Source organism: Ammospiza caudacuta, chromosome 9 (genome assembly GCF_027887145.1).
Source record: "Ammospiza caudacuta isolate bAmmCau1 chromosome 9, bAmmCau1.pri, whole genome shotgun sequence".
In the NCBI taxonomy this organism is placed as follows: domain Eukaryota; kingdom Metazoa; phylum Chordata; class Aves; order Passeriformes; family Passerellidae; genus Ammospiza; species Ammospiza caudacuta.
In genome coordinates this window covers 23,690,070-23,713,498 of record NC_080601.1, presented here as the reverse complement: position 1 = coordinate 23,713,498, position 23,429 = coordinate 23,690,070, and the positions used below count along the sequence as shown (strand labels likewise).

The window sequence follows — 23,429 nt, the reverse complement described above, 5'->3', positions numbered from 1 at the left end:
GCCACATCACTTGATGCAAGTTTTCCCTTTTCAAAAAGGACTCCGCTCTCAGCTATGGTTATGCAAATCCACACATTCAAAACCAAGAGCTATTCCTGATCTATAGCAGCATTGTTATTAACAAAATGTTCTCTCTTGTCCTTTTCAATTTCTACTGACATCCCAAAGATTTCAGATTAAAATGAACTTCAATGAATGATTCAATTAAAAATATAAGTGCTGATGTTTAGTGATTATACAGGAAATTTTAAAAAATGGTCAAAGGTTAAATAATACTGAAAGAAATGAAGAGGCGTGATCTATCAGATTATACTGAGCACCAAGAGACTCATCCAATGCATCCAATGCATCATTAGCAGCATATAGAAAGGGGATTTGTAAATTCCATAAATGAGGCACCTCAGAACTGCTGCCCCAAAGAACTTACTGAAGACTGAAGGAAGTCTTTGAGGAAAAAAGATACTACAGAGCAAAGAAAAACAGTCAAAAAAAGATATGCCTAGCATATTTACTGTACTTGCTCCATGAGCCGTGGGAAAGGATACCGTATCAAGCAGAAATAAAAACATATTAACAAAAAAATTCTGACGACCAACATTACAACAGCTGTTTCACAGTAAATCATGGTTTAACTTTTCAGAACGTGCTTCTGATACTGACAACCATCCCTGCTGCCTCCCACAGACACCACGTCAGAGCGGCGTGCAGGAGCACACGGCAATAACAAATGTCAAGAACTTTTAAAATTGGCTTAAGCAAGAGAGATGATTAGCTGCCTTTTTAAATCGACATCACTTGCACATCCGTGACTACCGGAGGCGGTGTACCTCCACACATCCAGCCGAACAACCCCGCACCACCATTCCCGGGGATGCGGCGCTCCCGGGGCCCGGCCCGGCCTCTCCGCGCCCCGCCCCGCGCACGCGCGGAGCCGCCGCCGCCCGTCGCCCCATTGGCCGCGCTCCCCGCGCTCCGCGCCCCGCCCCGCCCCGCCGCTGCCGCGCAGGCGCAGTCGCGGCCCTTTCGGGAAGGTTCTGTGTCGCACCAGCCTTTCCTTCCTCCGCCAGGGAAATCCTGTCCGGGTACGGGCCGCCCGCAGCCCCGCTCCTCTCCGCCCCGCCCCGCCGCCGCACGGGCTCTTCCCCGTCACCGTGTGCAGCCCGCGCCCTTCCCCTCACAGCCCGCCCGCCTCCCTCTACAGCCGCCTGCCCGCCCCCCGCAGCCGGGCCGCGACTTCCCCCCGCCCCGGTCTCTTGTTTGTCCCTGCCCCGAGCTCAGCCGGTGTCGAGCCCTGGGCCGGCCCCGCAGCCGGTCCTGCCCCGGGGACATGCGGCTGTGAGGGGCAGCCTCATCAGCATCATCCGTGCAGCGGGGCCATGGGGGCCGCTCCCCTCGCCCCCCTCCCAGCCCGGGCCCCCCAAGGTCGGCGGGCGCCCGGCGTCCAGCGGGGTCGGACCGCTGTAGGTTAGGGGGGCGCAGGTGATGGTCCTTCCATTGCTGAGGTGCCGGCCTCGCCTCTTGCAGCTACCTGGAGGTTCTTCTCCTTGAGACGGGTTCTAACTGGGAGCGCAAGGGCGGAATAGACGGCTCCGAGCCGCAGAGTGGGACAGAAAGGACTGCCAGGAAGATCTTCGTGCCTGCAGCGCTGCTGCCAGAGTTACAGAGAAACCTGCGCCTCTCCTCTCTCTTTCTTGTGATCACCTGGAGAGGAGAGGTGAGTTGTCTTTCCCTCTTGTCGCGCAGTAGCAGTGGAGAAGTAGGCTAGCTTGCAAGGTGCAGAACTTGTTCAGGACGGCTTCAAGCCCCAGCTGGCTGCTTGGTTTGTTTTACTTGAGACTCAGCCCTATGCAAAGGCCCGCTGATGGAGAAAGAGATTAGCACCGTGTTAACCGCGCGGTTCTCTCTCCTTTGCTGCAGTGCCCACTTTCACCGCTGCCTCCTGCTCTGCCTGCTCCTGCTTTCAGCATGGTAAAGAAGAACACTATCCCTGATGGGTAAGTATCCCTCACACTAAGCAAGAGGCAGGAGCGGGCATCCCACAGAGAGGGGCACTGACTGCCCCAGGCGCTTTCTTGCCTCAAGCGTCTTCACCACCTACAGACAGGTTAAGGTAGGTATCTTCTCCAAGACAGGAGCAGCCCAGCCATTCATTCCCCAGGTGAGTATAATGCTCCAGCCTGTCTGTAAACACTTCTCCTTCACCAGCCGCACACAGTTCCTTCTTCCTAATCTTTTTACTCCCAAGTGTGTTTACTTGGGAAATGGGAGAGTAGTCCATACTCCTGGCTACTCGTGTTTGCTACTAGGAATGGCCAAAGAGTTGATAAGATGGGAGCAGGTGGTTGCATGCACAAGATCAAGGAATATTTTTGTGAATTCGGATCCAGAAACATCTCGTGGTTTTGTTTCTAACAAGAGTATGACAGAAATGTTGTATCAGCAAAAATAATCCCAAATTATTCTAAATGCACTATACAGGCCTTGCGATGACTTGATTGGAGTGCATATGTGGACCACAGAATGATGTCAATTAAAACAGATACAATTCTATTCTTCAGCTCTAATAAAGCACAAGCAAAGAAGTCCAAATTAAGAGTTTTAACCTATGTGTTCTTGATGGCATCTGTACAAACTTTTGGATAGGAGGGTATGCTGAGATAACAGCACACTGTAGTGGGGCAATAACTTGCAGTTTATACATTATTTGAGGAAAGAATTACATTGTGCTGGTTTCAGGGGGACTATTAAGTAGGTTTATTAAGAGCATTCTTAGGAGGAGTAATAAGATAGAAAAAACATGCACTCCTGTAATATATGTTGGGCCAAAAACCAGTAAATAAAAACAAAAGATGAACAGAATTTAAAAAATAAAGAAGCGGAAGAGTTTGCATGGCTGACAAGCTCAAGGATTAAAATTAGAATAAACTTTTAAAAAAACCTGTTTAAACATGTCTTTATCTGAAAATTTCTATGCAATTTCAGTTACATGTTAGATGTGAGCTAAAGTGGATTAGTTTTTAAACAGTGATTCAGAAATTGGAAAACAATTAGTTGCCCTTGCTTTCTTCATCCTTGGAAATTGTTACTAAAACTTTGAGAATCAAGTGCTCGTTTCTCCTTTCTTATCCCCCCCTCGCATTTGAACTGGAGGAGCTGTGAGGTTACACGGATTTCTTAAGTATGGAAGAATCCATGGACTGTACTTTTGACTTCTTCAATTGGAAACTAATACCTTTCAGGGAGAGAAACAGCTACTGTCAAATATTTGGTTATAAAGTTAATATCACCTTTTGACAAAGTGCCTGATACTGAAGTGCTTTCAAGTTCTCCAGATAGTTTTTATACTGCTAAGAAATAAAGTTAGACATCCACAGTAACTGGGGTTTGGCAGTAATGAAGTTGAAGGCCTTGTCAGCCCCTCAGTCTCATGCAGCAGGATGTGGATGTCACCCTTGTGCTAGCACAGCATGTTCTTCACTGTCAGTTCAGTAAGCCAGGAAGACACAGAAGTGAACCCTGGAAGGGACTTAAGGAGACTAGTTTGAGTCTGGGTCATCCTGCATATGCAATTCACTGGCCCCACAAATAGGTGTTGGCAGAAGTGGGATTGTGGTACCCTGGAGCATAAGGACAAGTGCAGACAGTGCAGACTGTGGAAGCACAACCTCAGTCTCCATGTTGTAATAGCAATACTCTAACTCTTTGGGTTTAATGGTTCTGCAAGAGATAAGGAGAGTGACACTAAATACTGGCATCTTTTGTCTTCCTCTTAGTGCCTCAATTTTTAACACTTTTAATCCAGACTTCATTATGCTAATTCAAGCAATACAATAAATTGGGGGTTTCAGTTAAGGTGGTAAGTAGAAATAGTGCAACTAAACAAGAAATGGTGAACCTTTTTTTAGGACAAGGGGTAATGACTTTAAAGATGAAGAGGCTTACATCAGATGTAAGGAAGAAATTTTTCACTATAAAGATGTTGATGCACAGGAATGGATTGCCCAGAGAAGTTCTGGGTGCCCTTCCCTGCAAGTGTTTTCAAGGCTGGTTGGATGTGTCTTTGAGCAACCTGGTCTAGTGGAAAGTGTCCCTTCCTGTGACAGGAGAGTTGGAACTAGATGATGTTTAAGGCTTCTTCCAACCCAAGCCATTCTATGGTAGAGGAAATTGTATTTCTTTTTTACTAGTAATGTCTTGGAGCAGAGCTATGGTGTAGTGTCCACTGCAGTCTTAAACCTACAAAATAGTGCTGGCACTAATTTTGTAGCAAAATGAGACATCAATGTAAAAGAGGGGTTCAAGTGACTCCTTGCACTGCAGTTTCCACATGGAGTCAAGTTCTGGTTCTTCACAGTGTCTGAACTGGTTTTAACCTTCAGTAGTTGTATACTCTAATGTTTTAGTGAAGAATCAGACAGTCCAAGCTGCCTAACAAGTCACAAAATACTATGATGTTTTTACAAATTTATACTCATTTGTGCTTCAGCATCCAAAATCCTGCTGTGTGTATAATTACATAAACTCCAATTTTGAAGAGCATCTGCAGAAATGTCACCTTCTGGCAAGTTTCCCTTGAATAGTATAAAAAATACTGAGTGGGGTCTTTTTGTTAGAAGGGCAAAGCTGAATTATTTTTGCCAATCCACTATAAATATACTTCTTTAACTGATTTTTTTTCTGTCCAGACTTAAAGCATCAGCATTTTCATTTAGACAGGAATATTAAATACTGTGGCATAATGGATTGTGCATGTTCAACAGTGAGGGGGAGAGAAGGATGATATTTTATTTGTAAAAGTATTTCCTATCATCAGTTTTGAATCTAGTGTCTATAGAGGTATGGAAGTCAATTGGAAAATCAGGCTGCATGTATATCATGCAGTATCAGTGGCCAAAAAAAGGGAAAAGAGGTTCCAAGTAGTATTTTCTAAATGGTCTTGCTAGAGGTGACAGTAGTTGTAAAAGTAAATCTTACAATGAATCAGTTCTAAACCAGAACATTTTACTGGAAATTAAAGCTTCCATATGACCTTAACAATGTTAATGTCAAAATAAATTATGAGAAAAACACTTGTTCCATATCTGGCTATATTATTTAAAACCAAAGCAGATAAAATATGCAGCTGGATGTAATCCATAATCAGTTTTCTTCATGCCCAGCCTGGTTTCCACTCAAGCCTCTGTTGCTCTTAGTCCCTGGTACAGGGACGATGATGGTGCCAACTCTTGTGATAACAGCTCTGACTCCTGCCCTTCTTGCTTCCACTCACGTTCAAGCAGGACACAGATCACGTGTCACAAGTCTCACTCACACTGCTAAAATGCTTAGGTGAGGCTTTGCTCCTGTAATTGCTGTTTATGTGACCATGTGCAGATGATCACGTTGGATCATTCTGCCTTTATCTGTACTTACTCTGTAAGAGTTTGACGTTCCTTAGTCCAGGCCACTTTTAATTCCCAGCCATGTTCCTTTGTTGAAAACAGAAGAAATGTGAACTTATCTCTGTGGCTAATCTTTGGTTAATTTCAATCTGCTGGGTTTATTTTTAGTTCTGCAGAGTGTGCTGAAATTTCCTTTTTAAATACCATTTTAAAGATAACATGGAACACATACCCTTTATGTTTTTGATGAAAAGTGCCTTCTGCTCATTTTCTACCATAGAGCTGTCAGCAGCTTTTGAGTTTCTTGCTGATTGTGCAGATTTTTTTTTTTTTTTCTGGGAGGATTGAAATGGCTTTAAATACAAGAGAATAAAACCCCAAGTTTATTAAGGTCTGACAACAAATTGGCTAATCCTGGGGTATTGTTCTGTAAATCCCCTAATATGAAAAAAAGTTCAGAATTTTTACAAAGCCTTTTTTACATTGTTAATTAAAGAAAATAAGATTTTAAAGCCCTTTTTGATACTTTCTTTTTGACTTTTAAATGCTCCTATCTGTAATAATTATGGTTTATTTCCACTCATAGATTTCCAAGAGAAAGCAGGTTAAAACAGCACTGAATTTCTGATCTTAATTGATTAATGTACAATTTATATCTCTTAAATAGGAGTAAATGGACCAGTCTCAGATTTGTTTTCATACTTCACAGCAAGCATAAAGCTACCAGACTCCAGAGTTTACAAACTTAAAAATGCACTTAAGAGGACTTATCCTGCAAAAAAATTAGAATTTAGTAAAAGGTTTTATTTGAAACAGCTCTTAGTGATCTCATCTCTAGTTTGCCCTTACACTTTCTCTCCTTGTGTCTGTCTTCTACAGACCAGCTGTTTGCAGCAGCTTTCCTGATGATGAGTTGTTATTACTCCTGTGTTACTTCATTTGTTGTCCATTAAACTGAGCACTTGTGTGTCTGCACTGTGAGCCTTCATCTGTTCTTTGCCTCATGATGAAGATTACAGAGAGAAGTTAGTGCTAAAGACATGGCTGTAGGAGATTTTTATGTGGTTTGTTAATATCAAATACACTTCAATCACCCTGCTTTGTGTTTCCTTTGTTACTTCCAAGCATCTCTGAATGGTGATGTTGTTATTTATATAACATGACAAATATAATTATAGATATTTCATTGAGAATTTTTCCAGTTTTTATGGTCCAATACAGGATTTGTGAACAAAGCAAAGTAGTCAGTGGTTAGAATATTTTAAAATTAAATACTTTGTTTATTTCATTAAATGTTGTAGCTTTATGAACATCAGAAAGGAATCTAGAAGCTGTTGGATGCTCTCTTCAAAGAGAGAGATTAATTTAAGCATTAATTCAGAAAATTGCAAGGGAGTGGACAACAGCATTAAAGAATCTCGTGGAAATGTTTTGTATTTTAATAGTTGAGATATTAGCCAAAAATGCAAAAATTCTGTGTAGATTTTAAGTCATCCAGCTGCACCTTGTTAGGTTATAGAGACAACTTGCACTTGCAGAAGAAGAAATAATAGTTCTGAGTTTAGAAAGTAAACCTCTTTGAAGGTAAAATTGATCTGCTGATTGACTTGTTTTCCTCTTCAGATAATGCTTTTCATCCTTTTTTAAAAACTGAAATCTCTGAAATACTATATATGGAGAGCTTTTTCAGCACAATGCAGAACTTGTGCATACCAGCTCTTTGTGGTTTTGGAATTACAGGTGTTTTGAGTGTTGTAACAAGTCTTCTTATTGGTGATTTGTGATAAGTTTTGTTGTGATGGAATAGTCTCTCTATTTTTCAAAATGGTGAGAGAAAGTTCAATCAAGAGTGTTTCTTTGAAAAAGAAGCATATTAAAAAGGAAACATTTTTGGAAAATACTGAGTATCTGTATTGTTAATGAAAGTAAACTTTGCATTTCATTGTCAATTAAATGATTGATGTGTGCCTATGGCAACTTTTTTAAGGTGTTTGATTCAGTCAGGTTGAAAAATGCCCACCAACTACAACAATACATTTTTACCTGTTGAACTTTACACATCTGCTTTGCCTTATATTGGTGCTACATGTTTGTAAATGTTATTCTGCCATTTTGAGGAGAGGAATTTCCTGAAGTTGAAGAAGAAGGAAGGAAAAAGATTCTTTTCAAGCGTCCTGATGATACTTTGAAACTGCTTCATGGAATAATTGCAAATCTGGGGACCTAATTAGACTTTATGATAGCAGCAGTTTTTATGTGCTTTGTGCTGAGGGTGTCCTCTGTTGAATCATGCAACTTGAAAATCTTTAAAATGTAATATTTCAATATTTCTTTCCTTCCAGATGGCGGAGTTTGACACCAGTTGGACAGCCTATTCCAGGAACGAGATTTATTGCATTCAAAGTACCTTTAAAAGGGGTATGTATAAAAGTAACTGCAGATTGGCTGTATTAGTTAAACTGCAAAAGCAATAAAAAATAGCATGACTATACATGCAAATTTCAAGAAAGTTTTTAAAAAAATAATTTATTCAGATTTAAGCCTTTCAACCATCTGGCTTTTAAAAATAATATTCTATATTTTTTATTATTTTTCTTTATTTCTGATGTTACACTTTTTATTTATCTTTTAAAAATAATCAAGCTTCTAAATCAATCAGCATACTTCATTTGATAACTATTAAGTGTCTAAATTCATAATCTTATTAAATATCTTTTCATGGCTGTTTTAAGAAAATCATATGGAAGAGTTTATGATATGAATAACAGTCTAGGCAATGTAAGCCAAAGTATAATTTTATGGAAATTAAGCACTCATTGAAGGATACCAGCCACTGCAGAACTTGTAAAACTATAGATCCAAATTGGCAATTTCATAAGCAAAAAGTTTCAGTGAATCTGGTGGGAATGTATTATAGCTAAAAAAAGAAGTCTTCATAGATTTCTCCTATTTTACTAATTAATTAGTTTATGAAGTACTTTTATTAGTATTTCCTTTAGAGTCTTGCTTGCTTGAAGTGCCATCCTAAGCTATTAAATACACTGAGTTAAATCTTTAAATTCTTTGTTTCTACAATATGTGGAGGTTGTGTTGTAGAGACTGTTCAGTTCTTTAGTGCCTAGGCCTTTTTGGAGGCATAGGGCAAATTAGTGTTAATTTATACCAAAGGGCAAATAGGACAAGTGCAGCATAAATTGACTTCTACAAGTCCTTGCTTTAGATACGGAGAAAATAAATGTTTCCAAGCACTTTTAAAGTACAGTGGTCTGACATAACTCTAGCAGTTAAAGGGAAATGTTCTGTCTAAGCTTTTGTCTTCAGATTGCTCTCTAGTATCCATCCACAAAAATTTTGGTTCTTTGGGTATATTACTACCCATTATGTTTTCAGTCGCCATTCAGTTCAGTTTTATTAGGAATGACTGAAGTGAAATGCAGGATTTGCTTCCTGCAGCTGCCTTTACAGGATGATGGATTGGTTCCTTGGACACCAAGGGTGTCATACTTAACATGTCATGTTCTCCAAGATGTGGATGGATTGTACAGCAGTTGTGTGATTTTCCACCAAGACTGCCAGTCAACAAATCAAGCTGTGGATATAAAATCCAGTAGAGTTATAATTGGCTTCTTTACTCTTGCCACAAGGACCACTCCACATCAGCCTGTTACTCATTTCCTGTCCTACTGATCTCACTGGGGCGTAGATCTGTGTTCTGGGAAGCTGTCTTGGCCAGACATAAAGTCTGGTACCCAAGGATGCAAAATCTGTAACATTTCTGTCCCTTCAGCTTGTTCAGTTTCAACTATGCCAGACAGAGAAATGACAAGTCTGCCAGAGACTGTGTGCTTGAAGGCCACAGAGTTTGTGGCAGAACACACATAAAATGTGTGACTGGCTTTGCAGAGGTGGTCAGTAAATCTGTCTGAAAATGCTGAAGACCTGATTGGTTGTAGTTTGTTGAAAGTCCTATTATTTATTAAATTGGTGGAACAGACCTCTTAAATATGCAGCAGTTTGCTTCTTTGCTGTGTATTAGGAACTTGATTGGTGATTTCTTCCAAAGGGAGACAACATATTTTCAGTATTTGAAGATACAGGGTTGTCATCTTAGAAGATGTGCTGTTAGTAAAGATCATATGTTTACTTGGAAGGATTTTCTGTCTTTCCTTTCGCATCACCATTATAATGCTAACAGTAACTTGTAGTGTAGTAAGAATTGGGCAAGTTCTTTCCCATGCCATTAGGAGGATTTTTAGAATTGGTTTGGATTTCTCACATTCTCAAAGCCCTATTAAGCACCTAAACTACTGAATAGTCAGCAAGAGTTTTTCAGAAAATTCCAGAGCCTTTCGAAACATAGTGTTTCATAACACATATAACTGTCTACTTAATCAATATGTTTGGAGATACCTTATTTTTGTAAATTACATTCCTCCTCAGTTTCTGTCATGTCATATAGTAAAAATTCTTTAATATTCTACCATAGACCTTTTGCAGATTCACCTTTGTCACCTCAAAGTTGTTAAATTCAGTTTCTTAGACTAAGAGTCATTGCTGAGTAGCAGTGCCATAACTGACTCATGTTCATTTTGTTTAAATTTCTACAACATCCACTTTTTTCAGCAATGCACTGATGTCTGAAATACACAGGACTGAATACTTTATTACTTCCTTTCTATCCTCCTCCTCCTTTTCAGCTCAAGCTTCCTAATCACATACCAGCTTTGATATGACTGCCCTGCTGTTTATTCTTTACTTCAGTTTCCTGTCTCTATTTCCAGACTCAAGTTCTTGCTAGCATTTTACATTAGAATCTGTACAGTCAAAACAAGGAATGGTTAGTTACCCTATAGCATCTGTGGTTCTAAGAAGTATGTGGTCTGTGGCTGCCTTCCTTTCCAATAGTTCTGAGTCCAGTCTGTTGAATTTCTTGTTGACAAAGGAACTGACAGGTGGTTGAGGCTGCTGCATCTTTTGCCACTGTCTTTATTGGTTCTGGCTGAGCCTGTGTCAAAAGGCTCTCACAATGGACAAGTGCACTGTTCAGAGAAAATCCAGTCTTGAGTATATGAGCCATTTTCATACCTAAAGTGAAGAACACATTTCAAAAACCACAGCTACAATAGGGTGAGTAAACATTTTTCTCACTGTTTGTCAAATGAAATGAATTATTCATTATCCACCAACACACAGCTTTCTTAGTCACGATATTTGGTCTTACTTAATATTCCCCAGTGCTAAATGATATGCAAGTACACTCTGTCAAGAGATGAAGAAGGGATAAAAATGTCTGCACAACATTTGTGGGAAGAAAGTTAAACCTTTAGAAATGAACTCTTGTGTCACAATTTCTTATGTTTTATATGAAATGCACTTCTAGTTTTGAGTTACTGTGCAGGACAAAATTTGGGGGAAGTAGATTGTAGTGTTTTGCTTTTTGGTGTGTTTAGTTATATAAAAATCAATATATACATGCTGCAGTTTTCAGAATTTTTGTGTCTGTCAAGTTATAGCTAATTTCAATAACGTTTGTTACACTGTACAAGCAGAAATGCATTGCCTTGCATTTTCATCTAAATAGGAATACATAAATTTTTGCTTTCTTTTTGGTTCCTCTTACCTGTATAATACATGGATGTGGTTCTGATAATTAAACACTCTCTTTTAAATATTGATGTTTCCTAGTACTAATTAAAACAGCTGAATATTACAAATGTCTTACTATTAGAATGTAAAAAGAATATGTTTCTTTTCCATTTTCTTTTTAGGCAATTAACCAGAGGCTTACCCCAACCCAGAAATTTACACCAAAAGACTTAATTGCTGCAATGAAAGCCCTAAATGTGGAGCTTGGATTAATTATTGATTTAACATACACCACCCGATACTATGAAGTTAAGGTAACAAAAGCCTAACAAAAATGTGAAATAGTTTCTGCAACTTTTGTTTTAAAGTGTTCATACATTTTCTTACCTTGAATTTGGATAGACAAGCTATCTAGACTACTTTTATGTCTCCAGTAGAAAATAAATGTTTTATCACAGAGGAGATAGCTCATTCTCCCAGCTAGTTGCATTTATGGCTGATTAGTATTATGGTAACTCAGTAATGGATGAAGATTTCAGTGCCAGGCACTGCACAAAAAGTGCAGAAGTGTTGTATCCTGTGTCCTGAAGATATTCTCATTTATTCCTAGCTAGTTCTTTTTACTGATCCTCAGTGAAATCCACTTAAGAAGGTGTACATTTTTAAACTACTTTATCAATTTAAAAGTTTTTGCCTGGATGGTTCAAACAATTGTGATTAATCAGCCTCCTGTTGAAAAGGAGAATAAATGACATTGTTATATCAAAATGCAAATCTTTGTATGCACATGGGCTCTAGGAATTAAGGGAGTGAATTTTTGAGTGTGTACATGGTTGTGGGTAGGAGGGACAAATACTCCTAATAATTGAAAAATGGGTTAGAATGGAATGCCAAGAAACTACTCACTACTCCCTTAGTTAATGTGCAGCCTTATTAGTAGGGATAAATAAATCTTATGTGAAAACTGTTCCTTGTCTGATATGGTCTTTAATGTAGAAATGTTAGTGGTAGTTTCTGAGAGTTTATTTCTATAAAATTGTGTCGAGATTGTTTTCAGTTCCTATTCAGGATTTGAACAACTGGTTTACATTGTCATTATGTTGGATACTGATTAAGGTTTTTCATTGTTGCAAGACTTCAGTATTTTTTACCATTGCTTTTTTCTTCTTTTTTTTTTTTTTTTTGTTAGGATTTACCTAAAAGTGTGCAGTATAAGAAACTTTACACTGTTGGACTGGAAGTCCCTGATAATGCTACTATCCTACAGTTCAAAAAGTGGGTCAGAAAATTCCTTTGGGAAAATGCAGGAAATGGTAAATATCAGCATCCTGTACTGAAAAAAACTCACCAAAATTTTATTTCAGTACTAACCATGTCATTTACTACTTTCAATATTCAATAAAATGTATGACACCAGGGAACTCGGGCTTGGGCTTTTTGCAGCACTTTCCACTTCATTATCATGATAAGATCCATTATGCAAACCTCTGTGTATCTTTTTTTTTCAATCAAAACACGTTTTTTTCAAAAATGACTGGTAACTTAAACGTGCTTCCTAATAGTGTTACATTTGTATTATGTGTCAAAGTAACTGCAGCAAGGCCTTCCTCCGTGTGACCCAATTGTTTACCATCAGCTGAGTGAGTGTTGGAGCTGCCTGCCCATGGTGGGTGCTTGGAATAGCACTGGGTCTCTGATGGCACTGGGCACTGATCTGTGTGAGCAGCTTCAGTCTGATGTAGTGTTCTGTGCCTTAGGAGTCCATTATTGCCCTCAGATCTGAGCAGTTCTTGAAAATCTGATTACAGACCCGGTGTCGGTGTTTCCACAGTGTGGCTGTGCTGCTGTTTCAGTGTCTGTGCTACAGGACAGTTCTTGGCTGAGATTAGATAAGGTGCTTTTTGTGAAAATAATTTAATGTGTGTTTTGCTATAGTGTGTTTGTAGCTTTAAGCTTCCCACTCCTTTTGGTAATGAGCAGATTAGGCAGATTTTACCTGTTTGTTTATCCAGTAATGGTGGACCATTCTTTCATGCCTTTTTGTGATGTTTGTTGTGGTTCCTTTGGCATTCTCTTTGAGAAAGTAGAGATATTAACTGCCCAAGTGCATACAGTTTTTACTGCAAAGCGTAACCAGGGTCTTCCTGTAGCTGATCAGTTGTTTTGTGAAGAAGTTCTGACCTTAATTTCAGATATAAGAGCCTGAATTAGAACTGCTGGGAAGATGAAAAAGTATAAGAAAAAGCCTTTGTACTTGCTCAGGAAGTTAGTTCTTCCTTTGCTCTTTTTTGGCTTAAGGAAATTACCTGGTGATTATTAGTTTTCTTTTGGTTTGGATCTAGTGCATTTTTGTGTGATAGAATAGTGTGTATCTGAATCTGATCTTGAGAGAATCAATTCTTGATTTGTTACTGGATGTTGACATGCAGTTATAGCTTGTAAGGGCATTTTGACAGAGCTTATGTAACTTCTGACTTGAGAGAACTTTCCTCCTTGTAATTTGGCCTCTGTTTTAGATAATCCCTAAAATATCTCAGAATTCCTTTTACAAATACTTTTTAAGAAGGTGGTTCTTTTTTGGTGTTTGAGTTGTTAGGACATCAACTTGGAATGAATTTCTGTGGCAATTAGACTGTCGTGATCTGTGGCAAACACATTTTCTCTCAGTTATATTTTATGTCATTCAAAAGTTTATCAATGTCCTGTTTCAAAGACCATCTGTCACTACTGTCTCTGCCAAAACTCTGTTCTTCTGATGATGATCATTTTTCTTCAAAAATCTAGCCTAAAACTTAATCAGTTATGCATTTATTCTTCTACCAGCTTTGCCCTTTATTGTTGTTCTCTGTCCCCACTATTACATTCAGTATCTCAGATTGGTTTTACAGACTAAGACAAGCTTCCTTCTTTTATGAACAACATAGTAGCCCTTTCTATATACATATTTTTTTTAAATTGTTTGTTTTTCATTACATTTCAATATGAATATAAATAGTCTGGATGGGGTTTTACCAGTGCCTTGCATGATTGTATTAGAGTTTCTTTGTTTCTGTCATTTGAAACATTCTGGCAATAGTAAGTTATTCTGCTTTTTAGCCTTTGGCCAATAATCTTTTTAAAAAATATTTCTGTAGAGATTACTGATCCTTTTTCCCTCCATGTATTATGCTCCTAAGCTTTTTATACTTTCAGGTGCATTATGTGTAATTTAAGTTCCTCAGATCTACATTTGCTTGTTGAGATTTGCTTTCAAACCTGTATTTTATTCTTTTTCTCCTGTTACTGCAATGGCTGAGGTTAGGTGCTTTACCTGCCATCGCTCTCTTTTTTTCTACATTCTGCAGAGTCAATCTCAGCCATCACAGGTTTGGAAGTAGTGAGCTAACAGCTGCTGGAGATCCAGCATGGAGAGGACATGTGTCTTATCTGGACGTGTCTCTTGTTTTACAGGCATGACAGTAGAATTTGTAAATAGCCAGCATTATTTATTAGTACTTTGCTAGAAAAGCAGAGATTTTTTTTTGTAAAAAAAAAAAGTTGTGCTAGCTTTCTATTAATTTCACTTTCTGGATTATTAAAGACTCTTTCCTTTTTTGACAGAGAAACTCATTGGTGTGCACTGTACTAACGGAATTAATAGAACTGGCTATCTTATATGTAGGTAAGGCTGTATAAAAGCAGAAATTATTCTTCACAAAAAGTAACATCCTTATATTACTCTCTATTCCCTTTGGGACAATAACATAGTCATACTTTTCTTCAGGTATCTTATAGATGTTGAAGGCTGGGATCCAGAGGCAGCAATTCAGGGTAGGTATATATTTTGAACTAAGGCACATGTCAGGTTGTACTTTACAATTACTAAAAACTCACAAATACAACAATTCTGTTTTAGTATCTTTTCAGCAATTGCATGTGCTGACTTATATAGAAGATTTTATAGCCAACTGTTGATTCTATTCCAGGCAGGACTTGAGCAATAGCAGATTGACAGCATAGGGGGAGTACGTTTTAGCTGCTTAAATTTTTTAGTTTTACTTTAAAGAGTTTTCACTCATAGTTTGTTACCACTACTAGTTTCAGGGGTCTTTTTCAAAAATGCTGCAATGAAGCCAGCTTGCTGAAATATTTAATACCAAGTTAGAATTGTTTCAAATTCAGCATCTCATGTGGAACAGAAACTTGCCTTTCACATTTTTTTGGCTCAGTTTGACCACATTTCATGAGACTGTATTTTTTTCTTTTCTCTAGCATTTGGTGATGCCAGAGGTCACCGTATGGATGGCCTTGTGTATCTCACAGATCTCAGGACGCAGCCCATGCGAAGGTGAGCAAAAGCTTTTAGTTGTGTGCTTGAGATCTTCCAGTATGTCTCCTGGCATTTTTAAAAGTTCATTTCCAGTCCTAAGCCAAAATACTTCCCTCTTAAACCTCTAATATGAAACTACACATAGATGTAAAACGTCTGTGTAGTAGTTTGTGTATTATCAGATGAATAACATGAAGTGCAGGGTACTTTGTTCATCTTTCCAGTGTATATGGTTTGAAAGATTGTTTTTAATCTGACAGCTACTACTGAACATTGTTGTGCTTTTATCATACTGTGACAAGTGTATGATGTACTGAGTCTGTATTCTCTCAGAAGCTGAAAGGAGCCACTGCAAAGGTGTCTTTGTAAGCTCTGTGATCTGTCTGCTGTTGTTGGCACTGTAGAACAAGATACTACAAAAAAAAAAGGTAGAACGGTTTTAAGAATAAAAAATATAGGAAAGTGGAACATTGTTCTTGTCCCCTCTGTTCACAGTAGTTGTATCTCTGATGATTAAGAACATTATGTTTATCATCATCTTCCCAAAGTATTTGTGCCAATGATGCCTTGTAGCAGTAAATGAATTTTAAAATTAATACCTGAGTGATTTGTTTCTTTTCCAGTTAATTGAAGGTCCTTTGTTTTGCTCTTATTGTTGTTTCATAGTCTGTGCAAGATTAAGTTGGAGTCATGTCGGATTTTAAAAATAAATTTATGAGATTAATATTTTCTGACTTGTCTGTAGATTTTACTTAACATGAAATTTCTGTCATTCAGAACTGAAGAATTGTATGGGAGTGGGTTTTTTCTCTGTCAATAGTATGCTTTAAAAAAGGAAGCTTATTTGAGATTTTTTTTCCCCCCTTAGTAACCTTGGAATGGATGTATGGGATGCAGATGAAGATATTATCCCACCACCACATGCAATGGAAGGATCTGTAGAGCGGTTCCCAACTGAAGATTTTCAGGGGTAATAGGCTGAAAAATGGAATTCAAAACAAAAAACCAAACAACCAAAACAAACCAACAAAAAACCACAAAAGAATTGTTTCTTATTGAAAATACCATAGATACTCAAAAGAGATTTTATTAATATAGCCTATCCATGTAAAATGTATTTACAGAATTTGACAAAACAGCAACAAGATATGGCTGAGAAAGGGAATGTATGCTGTTAGAAGTCTGTAAGTAATTAGTTCACTTAGGAAAATGCAGTTTTACTTAGCCTGTCGTTCTTCATTGTTCTACAATAATCTGCAGTTATTTTTAATTAATTTTGAATCACTGGTTTTGCCTGTTTAACAAGTACTGTAGAGTTACAACTGAATGTTTGTCACAGCTTCTGCTTTAACACTGAGGGTTTTATAATCTTACATACAGTTTGGATTATTAATAATTTTAATACCTTAATATTTTATGAAGGTCTTTCATATAAATTCTTGGTAAAAAATGAATTGTTTTCATTAATGACTTGTAGCACTTTTAAGGATGATATTCAATACTTCTTAACAGGTCTGGGAAAAGATTCAGAATTTATGATGACCACTCTCACAATGATTTGCAAGGACAGATGCAGCTGCGAGATTTTGACTTCGTTAATAAGGGGCCTGGACAAAGACGAAGGCCATTTCATGACCATCAAACTCAGGATGAATTAAGAACATCAGTGCAGATGAGAAATTGGGACTACAACAGGGGACCAGAACAAAGAGCCTTTACTGATCATCAGTTTTATGATGATTATCAAGAAGACACGCAGCTGAAGGACCTAGACTTCAGTAGCAAGGGACATGGACAGAGTTTGAGACCTTTTCATGGGCACCAGTTTCATGATGATTTGCAAGCAGACAGGCAGTCTTTTGACTTCAGCAGGGGACGGGAGCAGAGGCAGAGATCCTTTCCTGACCATCCATCTCCTAATGATTTCCAGGAAGACAGGCAGTCAAAGGATTTTGATTTCGGTGGCAGGGGCCGTGGCCAGAGGCGAAAACTGTTCCGTGACCACCAATCTCATGATGAATTTCAGACTCAAATGCAGTTAAAAGAATTGGATTCTGCCAGTAGAGGTCCTGGCCAAAGACTAAGATCCTTCCATGACTACGAGTCACATGATGGCTTGCAGTCACAGATGCAATTGGGAGATTTTGAATTTGTTAAGAGGGGTCGTGGGCAGAGGTCGAGACCCTTCAATGATCACCAGCCTCGTAATGACTTAAAAACAGAGATGCAGCTGAAAGATTATGATAATAAAGGTCCTGGACAAAGGTGCAGACCTTTTCATGACCCTCAGCCTTATGATGGCTTACAGGAACAGACTCAATCAAAAGATTTTGATTATGGTAATACAGGGCACGGACAAAGGCCAAGACCTTTTCATGATCATCCAGGCCACAATGACTTGCCACGTGAATGGTGTTCAGACAGGTAAAGCATCCTTGAGCTGTACGAACAGAAATAGAGAATAAAAGTGTAAACCTCAGCAGTTTTAACTTAAATGAAGTAATTTTTAAAATATTTTTTTTAAAAATCAATCATCCATTTCTATATAAATGATTAGTTCATTAACTTTTCTTGTTTTGACTTACTTGACTTAGGGTTTGATATAAGCTGGAGTGTTGCAGCTTCAAAAGCCAGTGTTTCCTTAATTAGAAGGTTGTGCGTCTTTAAAATTTGTGTTTCCTTTGCCTTTTAGTCAGCTTGAAACAAAACTCTTGTCCTACTTTGTTTTGTACAGAAACTTATGCTAAAAAGAAGTCCTCTGGACAAAAGACGATATGAAATTTTATTTATGCCTTCAGCCAAACAGATAAACAGGAGTGCTACAAAGAAGTTTGATTTGCCTTTGTTTATCCCATGAGTTAATAATTTGTTAGAAATCTGCTTCAGAACTTGCATTATATTCTCACACATACATACATCACTTACTAATAAACCTATAGGGTTCTGACATATTTCAAAATACTTTTAATATTGCAGAATGTATTTCAGATTCATTGGACGAGTTAAATTTGATTTGTTTCATTGTACAGCTAAAACAGAGAATGTTATTACAGTGAAGCATATGATTTTGAGGTATTAAATGAATACAGCTATTTCCATTTTTATTAAGTAATCTATTTTAAAAGAAGAAATATTTTATTTCATTTGATGTGTATTTTTCCCCAAATCTTACAACTGTCTTCCTAACATGCAATTCTTTTGGTTATTTGCAGAAGTCAGTCCTTTCCTTCCCACGAAAATGTACCAGAACCTCATTTCTCCTCATCTCCTTCACTTCACAGAGATTACGGGTCTGATAATGATGACTTTAACAGAAATTACAGGTAAGTGTCAGATATCATACATTGTTTTCTGACTTACCTTTGTAGTATTACTCCCCCTGTTTCCAGCTCAGAAATACAAATTAACTGCACAGTGTAAAAATCTGTGTTAATATTTTTGCTTAAATGCAGTTGAACCCATTGGATCTGAGCACTGAGCAAATTAATGTGACTAATTTTTCCATTGATACTGAGTTTTGAGTGTTATTATTGTGTGAATCTCTGACATAATCATTGACATGGCAAGCACAGTTCAAGCTATTGAACTACATAACATGAAAATGGTGTGTCAGTGAGCAAAAAAGCAAAGCACAGATGCTATATTTAACTCAAGTGCTGTGTACAATGAGCTGAGGAGTTTTACTGTGCAGGGTGGGCAGACACTGAACCCAGAGCCATTGTCCCACATCCTTTAAGAATGGACATAGCCCCTGTACAAACTCATCTAATGAGACTTAGTTTGAGTGACCCTGGCTACTTCTAGAGATCCTTTCCAGTCTGAGTGAATCTATGGTTCAGTAAGGGAGAAGATTTTAAAATTTTAAAGATTCTTTTGAATTGGCTTTATACACCACTTACTTTACCAAGCAAGGAAGGTATTTAAGAGTAAAGAGAATTGAAATATAAATATATATATATATACAGTGTCTGCATTTTTAGACCATTCTGTGTGTATTTTATAGGAGAGTGAGTCTTCTATTGCAGAAAAATTAATAATTAAAATATTTTACAAAATACATTATTGCCTGTTGAGGCTATGTACTAGAGAGCTATTGTTACATATTGTACACAAAAATGAAAACACAAACTTAGGAAAAAAGTCCCCTAGGTAAAGATATCCTCAGTAAACCAGTAATCTTAATTGTAAACAGCACTTGAAACAAAACTTCATCTAGTAGAATTACTTAGTGTAAAGAGCTGTAATTTTAATCACTAGAATTGGAAAGTTAATACAAACAAGTTTGCAATATCCACAGAGAGGATTTTAATTTCAGGGGTTAAAAATGAGAATGAGGGTTTGAATTGTTCTTTCAGTGTTAGACAGTTCATTTCTAGTGGTGGCCGTCAGCAATAAATCAACTGCTTTGTTTCTATGAATTTCACTGTTCATATTTGTTCTTGCAGTAATCGACCACAGTGTCCTGAAGACAATAGGAGAGTGCATCCCTCAGAGGAATTTCATAGAGGAAAAAACAGATTTGCACCATACTCTGCACGAACAATGCACCCATCTTCATCCATACACCAAGAAGATAGTTCAGTAGACTATGAAAGAAAGCATTTTCAGGGTGAAACTACCAGAAGCATGGAACAAAATAAAAGATTACCAGTTGTAACAGTTGATTACAATTATGGTCTGCCACTAGACTATGGACCTGAAGAGGATGAGAGATCCCATTATGATTTACCACCAAGAGACCACTACAACTGGAACTGAACAAAAAGGACAATGTTTGCTCAGCTTAGAATTGCTTTCACCCATTTTATTTTGTATTTGGACCAATTTTTTTTAAAGCAAATTAGTTAAATGAAAATTTCAGTAGTAAAGTACAGGTCTCTATTGTAAGATTAGCTTCTACTGATATTTGGGTCTTTAAATTTATTAGGCTGTATTTGTTAAGTGTCATTGGAGACAATGTCTCTGTACACATGGAATTAAAGCAGAGATGCAATTTTACTTCCTTTTAGTAAAATTGCAACCCTGAAAGAAACAAACCCTTAAAACAAACAACTTTCTGAGTGATTGTGTTTGTTTTTTGTTTTACAGTTCTTTAAAATATATGTGATTTCCAGATGCATAATAAAACACTGCACTATCAGGTAGACTAGCATTGCAAGTATAGGGAAAATACTAGAAATGGATGAAGCCAGGTTATGTACAGTTTTGAAAACAGAACTTTGAATTACTGCTAAAAGTCACTGCAGCACCATAGTTTACTTCCATATTATCTGTACCATCCACTGAACTGACCTAGTTGCATTCTTTTCATAGCAGAACTTTTCCCAGATTGCTAAGAACATGTAAACAATTGGAATTTGAATATTCTAAATGTCAAACTTGCTTTTCAGTAATTGGAATATTTCATCCTGATTGTGTATTTTTTCCTGATCCCTTAGGTTATCTATGTTTCAGAACAGCCCACTGCAGGTAAATTTCAGCAGTTTCTCAGCAACAGATCCTAAGGAAGGTAGGTCATGTATGTCACCTTCACTGTCTCGACTGGCCAAGGACACTGGTGCCCATGTACTTGCACCTCCTTGTTTGTCAGTCACATCTGCCCCAGTCCTCACTTCTGTTGTTTACTAGTTTCTTCTCACAGCAGAGCAATGTAATCAGAACAGCAAACTTATTTCTTCAGGTGAGCTCCTTTTAAGGGTCATGTATTGAGCAGTCTCCTGAACTGCCTGTGGCTCTCACAAAGGCAGTGCAACAAACAGTAACTGAATTTATGCCAGCAGCTGCCCAGTAGCCCCTAGAGCTCCTGCTGTGGATAAGGAAATCATTCCCTAGGATAAAAAACAGTATTACTATTACACTTAGGTAAATTGAAATAGCTACAGCTTTCGTTACTATTACATTTTAACGAAGTAATGCTTGAAAAGGCATCACAGTAAATAAGGATAAAGGTCAAGCATTATATTAAACAATTCAATGCAGGCTACTTAAGTCATACAGTTAAGACACTGCCTTAAAAGCAAAGCTTTAAAGCATCAAGCAAGAGAGTCTAGGTATACTCTAGAAAACTGGGGAAAAAAAGTGTTTGTACCAAAACCCAGAAAAGTTTTTTTTGGCTTTCAATGGCAGCATAAAACCCAGATTTCTGAATTCGTGGTTCTGTACTAAATAAGAACTAGATTGGAGTATCTTGTAACTCCTGTTGTTTGGTAACACATGCAAACAGTTCCCCAAGTCAAAGGACTCCACAGGTATAAATTCATACTGCAAATGCTTCATTGCCTGTGCAACTGGTAGAACAACTTTGGCTTTGTTCATTGTACAAAGTAAATAGTTTTCTCATTTTCACAGCAGCTTTGTATTTCCCATTAAATTGTATTTGCCATCAAATCTGATGGTGAGCTTCATTCATGTGGTCTCAGGAATGAAGCCCTGTCTATATAAACCAGTTGTGGAACTGAACACTAAAAGTCATGAAAAGGCATTTGTTCCTTCACTTGGCTTTCTTTTTTTTTTTAACTTGAGCTGTAAGATGAGAATCTTTATCTACACTTCTTTATTTGGAAGCAAGAAAGATCTGCAACATGGGCTACTATAGATCCTTTTAAAAAATCAACAAAAACCACCCTTCCTGGCATTTTCCAGCAGGGACTCAAGAATTACAGACTGATACTATAAGCATTTGTTTGAGGTTTTTTCCTACTATGTATGCAATATTCATAAAGTGAATAAAGAGCAGAAAACATTTGCCCTTTCTGTTTTGGGGTTTGTTATTTAGGATTGCAGTGACCCTAGAGTCAATCCTTTGCTACTTCAGACTGGAGAGCTGAAAAGCTGCTGCACTGGAAGGCTCAGTGAAGAAGAAATATGGCATAAGAAGTTAAGATCAGCAGCAGCTCTTACCAGCCCTTGTCAGTTCCTGCAGGACCCTTTGAGGGTCAGGTGCAAACAACCAGGTGGGGCAATTCTGTTATCTAACAAAACAAATGTCACTTTGCTGCCTATGTTGAATGCCTCTCTTCAGGGAATATTGTTAGACATGATGTTTCCACAAGTGGTTTTGAGAAGTCTGTATGGAAATAGACATTGTTTTGTTTGTGTATTTATTTATTTATAATTTAGGATAAGGCTCTCCACCCTCTTGTTCCTAATGGAATTATGCAGAACTAAGCCCACATAATGTGTTATGAACTCCAGCTGACATTTATTTCAAATTCCACAGATTGGTTCATCACTGTGTATTCACATCTGTACTATTTAATTGCTAATTAAATTCACATGATAGAGAATGAAATTAAATGTTTCTTGTTTTTAAAGGGAATACTACATTACAGCAGCACTCATAACTAAAACACAATACTTTTATTTATTTCACAGTTGTATGAAAAGGCCATAAAATTTTGTTGGTCTCTTTCATGTATGTTCTCAGCAAACACAGAACTAGCTGTTGTTGTTGTATCACAGAGCATAAAAAGCCAGATAGTGTTGGTTTCCCACTGCCCTGAGTGTGAAATTCTGAAGAAAAACACAAGAATATAGAAAATTCAGACTGATCATGAAATTATTTAAAGAAGTTGTAACAGTTCTAATATATAGAAATGTTGAACTCAACTCTCAGAAAACTTTTCTGTTGCTGTCCTGATGTCTTGTTTTCATAGGATTTTTATCAGATGGTGAAGCCTTCATGCCAGCTTGCTCTGAGCTGTGATCATCCTGAGTTAGGAAATGTTCAGGTGATTCCTGGAAAACCCTGAAAATTCACATGAGCTTTGTGTAGAAGGCTGATTCCCAAGAATGGCTTGGGAAAAGAAGAGGTCAGCTCCAACAGGAAACCAGAACACAAGGATAAAACTAAATTTATATGTAGTAATCTAACTGAATGTGTACAGCATTCAGTTTCCTGTGTGAAGAACAAGGTTACCTATAAAAGGGCTAGAAAGGTTTGCATGTGATTGTTTTTTCTCTCAGCTGAGGCAAAAGGTAAATGACCTACAAGAAGCCACAAGTGTAATTGGGATCCTTCCCTGTTTATTTGCTCTGAAGTAACTGCTAGCAAGCTGCAGGCTTTCTCTTTGTGTGTGCAAGAATGATCAGTGATGTTACTCATCTGATCTGGGGGGCACTGCTCAACCAGTGTGCTGGGACCAGCAGTTCAG

General features: G+C 37.8%; 1 protein-coding gene across 1 annotated transcript; it reads left to right on the top strand.

The window, feature by feature from the left end:
* The first annotated feature begins 1,072 nt into the window (after positions 1 to 1,072).
* Positions 1,073 to 21,757, top strand: LOC131561579 (uncharacterized). The gene is made up of 13 exons (XM_058810916.1): positions 1,073 to 1,082; positions 1,525 to 1,714; positions 1,918 to 1,994; positions 7,724 to 7,799; positions 11,150 to 11,281; positions 12,157 to 12,280; positions 14,568 to 14,628; positions 14,731 to 14,777; positions 15,219 to 15,294; positions 16,145 to 16,246; positions 16,789 to 17,700; positions 18,489 to 18,599; positions 19,722 to 21,757. The coding sequence occupies exons 3-13, from the start codon at positions 1,966 to 1,968 to the stop codon at positions 20,032 to 20,034; spliced, it is 1,983 nt and encodes a 660-aa protein (XP_058666899.1). The 5' UTR covers positions 1,073 to 1,082; positions 1,525 to 1,714; positions 1,918 to 1,965; the 3' UTR covers positions 20,035 to 21,757.
* Positions 21,758 to 23,429: the final 1,672 nt, after the last annotated feature.

Coding starts and splice junctions, on each gene's coding strand:
- LOC131561579 (XM_058810916.1), top strand. CDS start 1,966: ATGGTAAAGAAGAACACTATCCCTGATGG. Junction 7,800..11,149: donor TCAAAGTACCTTTAAAAGGG/GTATGTATAAAA, acceptor TTTTCTTTTTAG/GCAATTAACCAGAGGCTTAC. Junction 17,701..18,488: donor CGTGAATGGTGTTCAGACAG/GTAAAGCATCCT, acceptor GGTTATTTGCAG/AAGTCAGTCCTTTCCTTCCC.